At 36.4% G+C, this 11,588-nt stretch overlaps 1 protein-coding gene across 2 annotated transcripts in view; it reads right to left on the reverse strand.

The window, feature by feature from the left end:
* The window catches only part of rasal2 (RAS protein activator like 2), a 243,142-nt gene extending 232,079 nt beyond the window's left edge, over window positions 1-11,063 (reverse strand). For both annotated transcript variants that reach the window (XM_039734424.1, XM_039734422.1), the window contains exon 1: window positions 10,095-11,063. In XM_039734424.1, the coding sequence (XP_039590358.1) occupies window positions 10,095-10,284 (190 nt within the window). In that variant the 5' untranslated portion in view covers window positions 10,285-11,063. The remainder of the gene's footprint in view (window positions 1-10,094) is intronic.
* Window positions 11,064-11,588: the final 525 nt, after the last annotated feature.

Below are 11,588 nucleotides of genomic sequence, written 5' to 3' on the forward strand. Positions count from 1 at the left end.
AATACTGTACAGTTTGTCACACAGAGTACCCAAACAAAAAATTAAAATTGAAACAAAAGCACAATATTTTGCTAAAGAAGCTAAAAAAGCAAGGTAGACACTGAGAAGCATAAAGATCACTCTTTTCAGCTAAAAAAAAGATCATTATGGTAGCTTTAAAATGAAAACAGTCAACTTCTAAATGATAAATACTTAGTTCCCTTAAATAAAAGAAGGCAATCCTTCCAACTAACCCACCCCCACACACACCCATGGCAGATCTTCCTCAAAAGGAATGCAATGACGACAGTAAAAGTCTGGAGTCCATTGGTCTGAGCTCATTAACAGAAAAAAAAAAAAGTCCCACTGATACTACACTGAGTCACAGAGAGAAGCCTGACAACCTTCCACTGCCCTCACAAACAGCCGTGCTGCTGTCTAAGTACAATCACACCATTCACAGGACATAATCTTCTAGAAATCTCCAGCAAGGTTCCTCTTAGATTGCCAAAAAAGGTCTTCCAATATTTTTTTCTTTCTTTGAAAAAAAATGCTAATAGTTCTCACAAGTATTCAGAATGGATAATATGTCTGTCTCCAGAGAGCAGCTACACAAAGAACAGTTAGTTTTCGTATTATTATTAATTTTTCAAATTGGGGATTGCATTGTGAGCTGTTTTGGTTTGCTGACCAGTATTAATATATACTGCAAATATTCATTATTGGGAACTGGAATCAGGCCATTATAATTTTAAAGCAAAGCTCAAGTAGAAGCAATTACTGTTAAGTGAATTAGACCACAAGGACAATAGTAACCCTTAAAATACAAGAATCATCCTTCAACAGAAATTAAGTCACAGCAGGCTAGACAAATACATTCTAAAAGTTACATTTTGTTATTAAAACAAACAAACAAACAAAACATCTTATACTGTACAGATTATGGGTGGTATTGTGGTTCCTCCAGAACAGGAAGCCGATTTAGAAACCCAGCTTTTTGTCTGTGCATTCCCTTTAATCTGGATTTTCTTTAGGTACCCTGGTTTTCCTCCCACATTGCAAAGATGTTCAAGGTTAGGTTAAGTGGTGACTCCAAAAGTCTCCATTGTGGATGTGGGTGTGTGAATAACTGTGATGTACTGACATCTTCATAAGACTTTTCCTACATTACATCAAGATCTGTTGGATAAATTCTACTTTCTCATAATTCTGTACTGAAATATACACATGTAGCAAATTAATGGGTGATTATCTTATTACTCACATCATGAATTACAAGTCTTAAAAATTTAGTTCAAACTGAGCTAAAGCTAATCAACAGTTACTGATTTAGAATACATGTAAAATAAATTTACTACCCGAACACTATATACATAACATAATATAACATTTTGCCAAAACTAACCCTCTTAACATAGTACAAGCTTGCTATAGCATGAAGGCTACCCTGACATCGCTGGGTACAAATCAGGAACTAGCCTTGGAAGGAGTGCAAGTTCATCATAGGGTCCAATCACAAAAATATTCATACTTACTGACATGGGGCCAATTTATAAATCAATAATTAATATAACAGGCATGTATTTGGATAAGTGGAAGGTAAACTGGAGTACACAGAGAAAATCCAAACAGATGATGCAAAAAATGTGAACATAGAAAACAAAAGTGCACAAGATTGAAATTAAAACCACTGGATTCATTAGGTAGCAGACATAACCAATGCATTACCATGCCAACAAAAATGATTAATTACTTTACAATATATAATTATTTTACAATATATAATAAAATCAAAACGTGTCTATAACATATTATAGCACCAATTTAAACAAGAAATTAGATACAGTACATTTTTTCAGGGCTTAGAAAATTCTACTGCAGTCAGCTGAAGGTCTCAGTTTTAAAAGAACTGTAGCTTTTTGATACTATCTTATAGTTCTTTATTTAAATACTGTATATCAATAATTAGCTCCCAGTACTAAAAAAAAAAGACAGGTGTGCCATGAATGAACATGAAAAGACAGTTGTTCCATAAACTCTTAATGAATACTATATGTTATATGTTTTATGACAAAAAATATAAATACTGATGCCAATGTACTTTAATAGTTAATCAGATCTGGTGAGTGAACAGATTTCTAGAGTAAATTTCAGCTTTCACACCATCAACTTACTTTATTACCTAAAATCACTTATTCTAATAAAGTGTGAGAGGAGATCAAATCACACAGATTACATTGAAACACTGATCCTTTACAAGTTATTCAAAGTTCTATCTACTTGCCTTTTATTCCAAAACCATGCAAAGGAGCTTTATTTTTTTTCCATTTAGAAAGTGACACATTTACATGCTTCCTGTGTCACTAGTATATTTATAATACTCAAGATATGTCACTTGAGGAAAGTCATGCTCAGCTGGGCATGCTGCTTGACACACACACAAGCTATTTATGCCCACCACTCCCCTTCTCCAGAAAACTGTTCGACATTCCAATTTCCAAGTTTCCCATGCTCTGCACTGCCTTTGTACTTGCAGTTCTATTATGAGTGCTCTTCATTCCTCCTACTCTTCAGTCGTCCCAATGGGATGATATCCTTTTAACTTGCTCTGGGGCTGGTTATAAAATTAGCAGAAGTCAAAAAGATTCAACATCTTGAGCATGGAAGAACACAGTGATGTTATCCATTTCTTTGAGCAGTTGACTTTTTCGATGGGAGTGGAGAAAAAAACAAGCAGTGAAAGAGAAGAAACGTATTTAAAAACCTAGAGACTGTACAGTAGAAGGATATGTCAGCAAAGACAGATCATTATATAAAAAGGACAAGCAAACAAAAAGATATTTTTTCTGAAAAAATACAGTGAATCAATCTTCTTATATTCTTATCAGAGTGGTTGTATATTGTATATAATTCAGTATAATATACTTTAAAATACTTCACATTCATTTAAAATATTACTTCAGTAATCAGATCTAATTTACTCACATCTGCTGGTTAACTGGCACTATATCTACTGGGATGTGGATTAAGTTGGCAATGTAAAGTGGGAGATGGACCACAGTTTATACATACAAACCTCAGTGCTTTGAGCATGTTAAAATATAGTCTACTAAGGGTCTTAGGCTGAAATTGTATTTGTTTGACAGCTCAGTCAAAGGAGACCCATAAAGTGGGCCTTTAAGAAGCTTGCAGAACCAAATACTATATCTTGGAAGAGCTGGAGAATCCAGTCAGAATGAGGAAAGATATGTCTGGGCCATCTTTCTCAGCCTGATGCCACACCACTCAATAGGAGAAGCAACAGATAAAGAACACACTTTTTTTTTTGACATGAGTTAATAAAAGGCTTTAATTCTGGGGAATACAGCTTCAATTATACAATTCTTGGAAATCCCATTTTGTCATTTAAGAATTCACGGATGGCTCACTGTATGATGATGATGAATGCACTATAAGACCAGCAGAGCACTATGCATTAACCCTCTACTTTCCCTGTGGCAATATGGCTGCAGTTTGTGTTTTAATTGGTGGTCACACGTCACAATCTTACCCTAAGCTGTGTGGAATAAGATTCTCATATCCCCTGTATCCCCCATGCCTGTAATAATTAAAGAGTAGAGCAGGCAAGATAACAGCTTGATGCCATCACATGACAAGAATTGATCTTAGCTAAGTGTGTAGGAGTAGTGAGCAAGGGACAGCACTGACCATTTGTGTCTAACCATAGGCTTAGACAGCATATGGATCACACTGCCACAAGTTTTTTTTCCACTTTACAGGACAGATGAACATGACTCTAAATACAACTAAAAAGTTATAGAAGTCACTGCTATAGAGTAACATTAGTTGTGCCAGTGTGAAATGATCATTTCAGGTAGTCTGGTCATGTCACTATTCAGCCATGAAAAGTTATTAGTTTGAACATCACTGCCAGTCTTGTGACTGGAAGCTAACACTACAGAGACAAAGTCAGAGTAGCAATAAAGGGAAATGAAAAATGTGGCTAGAGTTGGTGAAGGATGCAAGATCCTAATGGGACAATACCCTTAGCTCGGTTTCATGCAACACCACAATGGCACAAGGCTAGAATCACAATACCAATGTTAGTGTTATAGCTGGCAGCATTCTTTACCAATGCTGCCACTGCACTCTGTCTTGTTTTGCTGCCACAGCTAAATTGAATCCTTTCTGCAGAAATCTGGCACTAGCAGTAATGAGCAGAGAGAACTGGCATATTGTCTCACATGTTGGTGGCTAACAGACAAATCTACAGGATTACTGACAGAGAGAAAGAGATTTCTTTCTGGAATTTTCTGTCTAGCTGTACTCAATTGTACCTCTTTAAGTTGTGATTTTTTTAACCTAAAAAAAAAAAAAAACCTGACAAATCTCAAGGCATTCCAAACCTCTTAAAGAGTGTACACTGACAGACTTAATAGCTGCATCAAATGTACATGAGAAAAGACAGTTCATTCTTTAAAAAAAGGTGGTTTCAAAGAATAAATAAAATACATTAAAAACACAATACTTTTTTCAAACATCAACTGGGGAATATCTGAATGAGTTCAGGGTATTCCCATTCTTGTTTTACTTCACAGATGGTGCCAAATCACCTCCTCAGTAGATTGCAAGCTTGTACAGGTGACTTTGGCAAAGAAAATTGCTATTCATTACTGTAAAATCTACTACTACATTATTTTATCAAGTCATTTGTGTATGCAAAAAGTGTCAAGGAAGTACTATCAAATCTTATTACAACATAAACATGTTAACAGCCAATAAATGACAACTAGAATCCTACTTTAATATGTCTGATGAAAAAATAACTGAGAGACAGGGTGGTACAGTGGTTAATGCCATTGGCTCACAGCTCCAGAAGTCCTGTTTTTAACTCTGGTCATAGTTTGTGTAACATCTGCATGGGTGTTCTCCAGATACACTGTTCTCCTTCCATTTCCCAAACGCACAAAGGTTAGGTTACTAGCTGTCTCTAAAGTGAATGTGTGTGTGTGCCATATGAATGACTGGAACCTCTTCAACCTCTTCATCATTTTATTCCTCCCTTGAATTTTATAGAACCAGAGATGGATCTGACTCTCAATAAGCTTGTATTTAAACAAAAGGGTTAAAAAAAACAGAGAAACAGATGTACAGAAAATTGAATTATAAACTAAACATATGTTAAAAAGACACTTAAAACGCATTCCTGGATTTTCACAAATACCTTATGGCTTTGGGGCAAACCAAATTTAGTAAACATAAATTGCAGGACAAGAATAAAAGCTCACTTACTCTCAAAACCAAATGGGTTTCTAAAAAAAAAAAAGAAAAGCAAAAAGGGCCCGGCCAGTACTTGGATGGCAGACTATCTAGGAAAAAACTTGGGATGCTTCTGAAAGAGGTGTTGGTGAGACCAGAAGGAGGGTTGCTTACCCTGTGATCTGAACGTGAACCCCAATGCCCCAGCCCAGGGACAGGGTCACTATGATGCAAAAATAGCACCATCCTTCAGAGGAGACATAAAGCCAAGGTGGTTATAAACAATCCATGGCCATCTTTCATAAGGAGTATGATGTTTCCGGATGCTCTAGCTAAACTGCCATTATGGACTGGTTTTTCTGGCCTCCTGATTATCCCCTGTCCCTTATTGGCTAAGTATCTCACTCACCACTTCACCACCAAATAACTGATGTGTAGTGAGGATACAGGCACAAAAATAGCTTCCACCGCAACAGCCAGGTGGAAGCTACACAATGATGGTGGTCGAAGTGGGTCCCCCTCTATATGTAAAAGCACTTTGAGCATCTTAAAAAGTGTTATATAAATGTAATGACTTCTTCTTCTAACAAAAAAAATATATATATTTTAATCTCAACATACTCTTATTTTCGCTTGTTGCCAACTTGATCTTGATACTTCAGTACATGTTATTTTAATGTATAAGGCAAGACATAGTAGCACCTGATATGTCAGTGCACACAGCTTCTATGAATAAGTCAAAAAATACTGGCACCATTCACCTCCTCAGTCCACTTAATCCAATTTAGTGTCAAAGCTATTCCATCATTGATGGATGCAAGGGAAGAGCTAGTCCTGGATAAGATATCAGTCTATTACAGGGAATGATCAGTTGTCTATGTTAAAATCATGGGTTAATCAAGCAAATGCAGGAGGAAATCTTAAATATCCAAAGTAAAACAGACACAGTGAGGGCTTCCGAACTTCATTAATACACTAATCACGCCTGGGATTTGAACCCCAATTTTTAGAATAGTAAAATACTGTAGCTGTAAACATTAAGCTACCATTCTATCAAATAAGTATAAAGATAATAATTTACAAATAGAACTTCAATCCACAAATATTAACTACAAAAAATAAAAACAGAATATCCCTTAGCACAATAATAAGAGATTACATTTGTTCACGGCATGACTGACAATACACATTCTGACATAAGAGTGAATGTCTGAGTGAATGCCCCAGCTGACATCTGAACCTTATTTATGCTGATAGATCCGTTCCCATGGTCTGTTTTTCTGAACCAGCTCATCTCTTAAGTGCTTAGTTGATATTTGTTCAGGCACCCTATTTCCTTTATTCTGAAATTTTAAGTCTCCTTTCCTGTGTTTCTTTTGTCCTTCCTTTCTGTTTATTTAATTTCAAATTTAAAACACTAATTTAAAAGAGGAAGAAGGGTAGGGTCATTAAGGAATTTAGAAGCTGTACTAAGAGTATGGCCAAAGTGTTTGTTTACAGTTAAATATATAGCAAGCAACAAGTAAGAACTGTGAGAGTACAGCTACAAACAAGTTAAAAACCCCACCAAACAATAAACATAAATATATAAAAAAATAATGTTTTTTAAAATTTAAAGACTTAATATGTTGCAAACTGTAGAGGTTTTTCAAAAAGGCAATTTGACAGTCCAAAATATTCTTATATGATTGTTTATATACTGTACATTCTAAATAATAACACTGGAAAATATTGGAAGGCTAATCTACATTAAAATGGCTGTTTATTCTTCAAGATGATCTAGCTTTCCTTATAATTGAACCTCAAAAATAACTGCACATTAGGTTAACTGGCACACCCCAAATGGCTCTATTTTAGTAGATATATAAGTGAGTACTGTTCAGAGTTAGTATCTGCATTGGACCTGATGCTATTATTGCCTTCAGCAATGTTGAATTTGATTCGACAATTTTAAAGATAAGTAGACGACTCTACTTTTATAACACTTAAGAAAGTGATGGTAAGATTTTTAATAGGTATAATATTTAAACAACTAAGTATGTTTTGCCTTTTGTTTAGTGTATGTAGAACAATCTATTGCAACTTTCAATATGTGTTTGTGAAAAAAAGACCAAAACACTGAATACTGGAGTAAAATCTTTAGAAAAGCCAATCACAACATGTGACCAGGTAGACAGCATTTGAAAGACATTAAAATATTATTAGCAGTTATTTACTAAAGCCAGATTTACAGGACCTAATTTTTTGACTTTGCTTGTGGACTGTGCTAAAAACTTCCCAAGCATTTCCAAAATTATAATCAAAGCAAATAATATTTTCTGTTTTATTAAATAGCAAACAAATGGCAGATACTACATTAACGGCGTACAGTATAGAGTATTTTTGATTGTTCCTTCTTGAAACAATCCCTCTCTAAACAATGCACATTGAGATTGTGATAATTAAAAAGTTGGATCCAAAATAAACAAACATGAGAGCTATCTTGTATGGCTCAAAATTTACAATGAATGCGAACCTACAGCCTGCCCTTTTAAAAGATTACAAAATTACTTTAGCGGTGCTCTTTTACTTCCATTCCAAAAAATTCCCACAGGTAAGAAGTGATCAAAACACATTGCTGACTTGATTATAATTCATTTTAAAATTCCAGTAATATGTTTGATAGCCAATATTTTGGGGCATGTAACAAACATATTAGCTTCTGAAGCTCTTCATATAACCCACAATATAATGCTGAGTTCAAATAATACCATTTTTAAATTTAAATTATTATTACACAGAATTATATATAAATAAGGTTAGACCATATTTATTTTTCACCACTAAAAAAATTCTGAGAATTTTATACGTTTCACTTTATTAAAAGTAATGAGGAAGGAACTAAAGCTAAAGTGCATCACCCTTACTAATGAGGGAAATGCCAGTGAGGGAGTTTTTGGAGCAAGTTATTTTCTTAAGCTGAAATACGCATCTGCCGCATATAATAAGCAAATGTTCAAAAGATAGTTTTAAATAACAGAAAGCCTGTCAGATCCTGACTTGTATCAGATATTTCCAAGAATCCAAATTCCAGTGACCTTGTGATGAGGAAAACAGGTTTTAAAATGGGACGAATGGACAAAACATAATAATTAATTCTACCCAAACATATCCACAGTCATTGAATATAAGTATTTACAAAGATTACTAAACGGATGAATGTAAATATTAACTTGTAATTTACTTACCTTCCAAAGTGAAGATCAAATTTATACAACTGGAAAAAGAATGCTATTGCATTTTTTAAATAATAATTTATTCATCCATAATCAGAACATACTTCTTCCATTAAGAGCAAATGCAAGTCACAATACCAAATGATCCCCAACATCATTCCTAATACCCTTATCTTTGACTTTCTTGTTAGGGTAAGATTTAGCAATAACACACAGCTCTGTCTTTTAAAGTAATTTTTAAAAATGCTTGTTACATAAAAACCCTGGATTTACTTCAGGAAAATATTTGTCAACATAGTGCCATAAACAATTGACAACAAGCAAACAAGACACAGGTGGCAGTGTGGAGTCTTGCAGCATTATGCCTCCTGTTTTAGTTCCAGGATGTTTTTCTATCAATGTACTGTTTTTGTATGGATTGCTGAATATTGATTAACCGACCATCCATTCATCCATCCTCTAAACCAAATTAATTCAATTCTGTGTTATGCAGAGTTAAGAATCTAAGTATCATAATATTACGAGTCCCACGTGACAAGAAAGCTTTGAGAAGGATTTGTTCTTACCTACAGTATAAAACATCTAATACATGAGGAAGCACATGGAAATACTCTGCAAAAAGCCTAAAGAATATTATCTCTAGTTTCAGTTTCATCTAGACTTCAGACTGCAAACTGAACTATACTGATACCAGATCTTAAGAGAAAAGAAGCAATATTTTATTTTCATTCCAACCAAATCACATACTTAATTTTTAGCCAGGCCAATTGTTTTAGCATGAACGGTTGCAAAGAATGCATAGGAATATTAAACAGAATAAAAAAAATCACAACTGCACGTAATACTATCTATCTATAATTTATAAAAGAAAAGATTTGTTCATGTTACAACAATGGAAGAATGGGCTGCTACTGTTTTAATATTTAACTTCACAAAACAATAGTTTCCGGGAATCTTGTGAGGGAATTAAATGCCAGCTAATAGATGGTCATCTTGTGACGCCTTAGTGTTCTATGACAGCACGACACACAGACTTTATGAATCAGCAGGAACATGATCTACAAAAAGGTTTGTAAAGTGTTCTTGAAGCCACTCTAATGGGACGAAAATCTTTTAAAGTCGAGACACCAGATACAATATTGTTCACCTCCCGTAATATATTTCGGTGCGAATCGTGAATGGTGACACAACGCCCAAATTCGCCTCACCTTTTGTTAGCCTTAAGTAAAAGTCACACGACACGGGCTTGCTGGTTTATAGTACAACAGTACATGTGTGGTTATAAACTCGTTTCCTGTTTTTTGTTTGCTTTTTCATTGTTCGAACGTAGCCGGCTTTCAATTTCAAAATAAAGACAGAATATCCGGCAGCAGCTGCTCCATTCCCGTTAAATGTCCACGCTCTTTAAAGAAGACTGGCACATCCTCTTCGGAGTAGCCTGGTTACACAGTTAAAGGCTGCAACACATTTTTCTGTATTTGCCACTTAACATGAATGCCCTCCGGCGACTGTCTGGATGATCCAATTCTAAAGCTGTCTACTAACAAAATATCCTAGTTACCAGGCAGCAGACAGTGCCGACAAGGGGGTCCCCAGTGCAATCCCCACTAATAAAACAAGCAAATAAATGCGACCACCTACCGTAGACACGCACCCAGCCCTGCTGCTGGCAGACCGACTCCAATAAAATCCGATCGATCAAGGGGTCCAGGGTCACCGCTCCTCCGTGTAAAGAATCCACGTCGTCCAAGATCGAATCCGTTTCCATAGCGGAGACACTTCCATGATACATCCCAGACCCTGTCAATGAGTCTATCCCTGGCGAATTCATTGCTCAGGCGTATGTTGTAATATGTAATAATAATAGCAATAATATGAATCGTACGATGTGATCACACACTCTTGCACCGTCCAAACAATTAGCTCACCCCTCACCGCACGACATCCAGTCGTCTGTAGAATGTCTCTAGTGAAACAACGTGATTGTAGGATTAAAGATTCTGCGGAAAAGAGAAAGTAAATCCTCTAACCTCCAGTTCTATCTCATTACCACCTGCCCGCTGCGTTCGGTGCATCCGGTTCTGCAGATTATTTTACAAGGTGTTTTGCCATCCTTTCCGGTACACATGTGTATAATTCGTGCTTAGCCACGAGTTTCTACAACAATAAAGGAGGGAAAAAGCTTTCAAAGTTTCTTGCTTTGCCTGTCCACTTCCCTCTGCGATTTAAGAGCCGCGGTCCATCTGATGTACATGAACACAATAGGCGATCAATGACTGTCTCCCACCGTTACTCCATATCTCGAGGGTTCACTTTTCACTACTACTACTACTACTATGACTACTCCGACTCTTTTAGTAGTATCCTTAATCGACTCCAAAACTCGTCATTCCATCCCGCCACAGACAGTATCTTGTGCCATCGAGTGACCCATCCAAGTCTGACCTCGTGAAAACTGCTCGGTCCTGCTGCCAAAATCCGTTGGTTTACAAAAGCAAGACTGGCACCCACTTAGTGTAAACTGGGTAAAAACACAGCTAGGCAGCAGCGGCGGCGGCGTGCAGCGCAAGTCTTAGGATCTTTCAGTCACAGCTCGAACAAGCCGGGAGACAGGCATGCATTGTGGAACGCCGAGTAGCTGGCTCGAATCACCATCTGCGCTTCTCTAGGCAGACTGGATAATCAACCGCACATCTTTCACTCGCCGCTGGCAATGGGAGGTTATGGGGAGGATAGGCTACAACGAGGAAGTTAAGTGGAGGAGGAAGTGGACATTGTGCTGAGTTTACGGACAAAAAGGACTTTGTCTTAAAGTGTGTCTTACTGGATATATTTAAAGCAGCGGGATTTATCTTTTAAAGAATCAGAGTCAACCACAGACAATAATGAGCCTTGTCGGTTATGAGCATATTTGCTTGTCAAATTACGAGTCTCTTTGTATTTTCCATGGTAGAATGAATGGAGAACCTCCGAAGGACGAAGCGGATAGCTACATATAATGGATGAGCACAGGTAGAAAGAAATTCTTGATAAACCGCTCTCCTAAATTTATTACCACAGATAGTTCGTGTTAAAGGAAGAAAATGCATTTACTAAAAATACACACGCCGAGTTTATTTGCATAGTAGCAATACA

Source organism: Polypterus senegalus, chromosome 14, assembly GCF_016835505.1.
Source record: "Polypterus senegalus isolate Bchr_013 chromosome 14, ASM1683550v1, whole genome shotgun sequence".
Lineage (NCBI taxonomy): Eukaryota > Metazoa > Chordata > Cladistia > Polypteriformes > Polypteridae > Polypterus > Polypterus senegalus.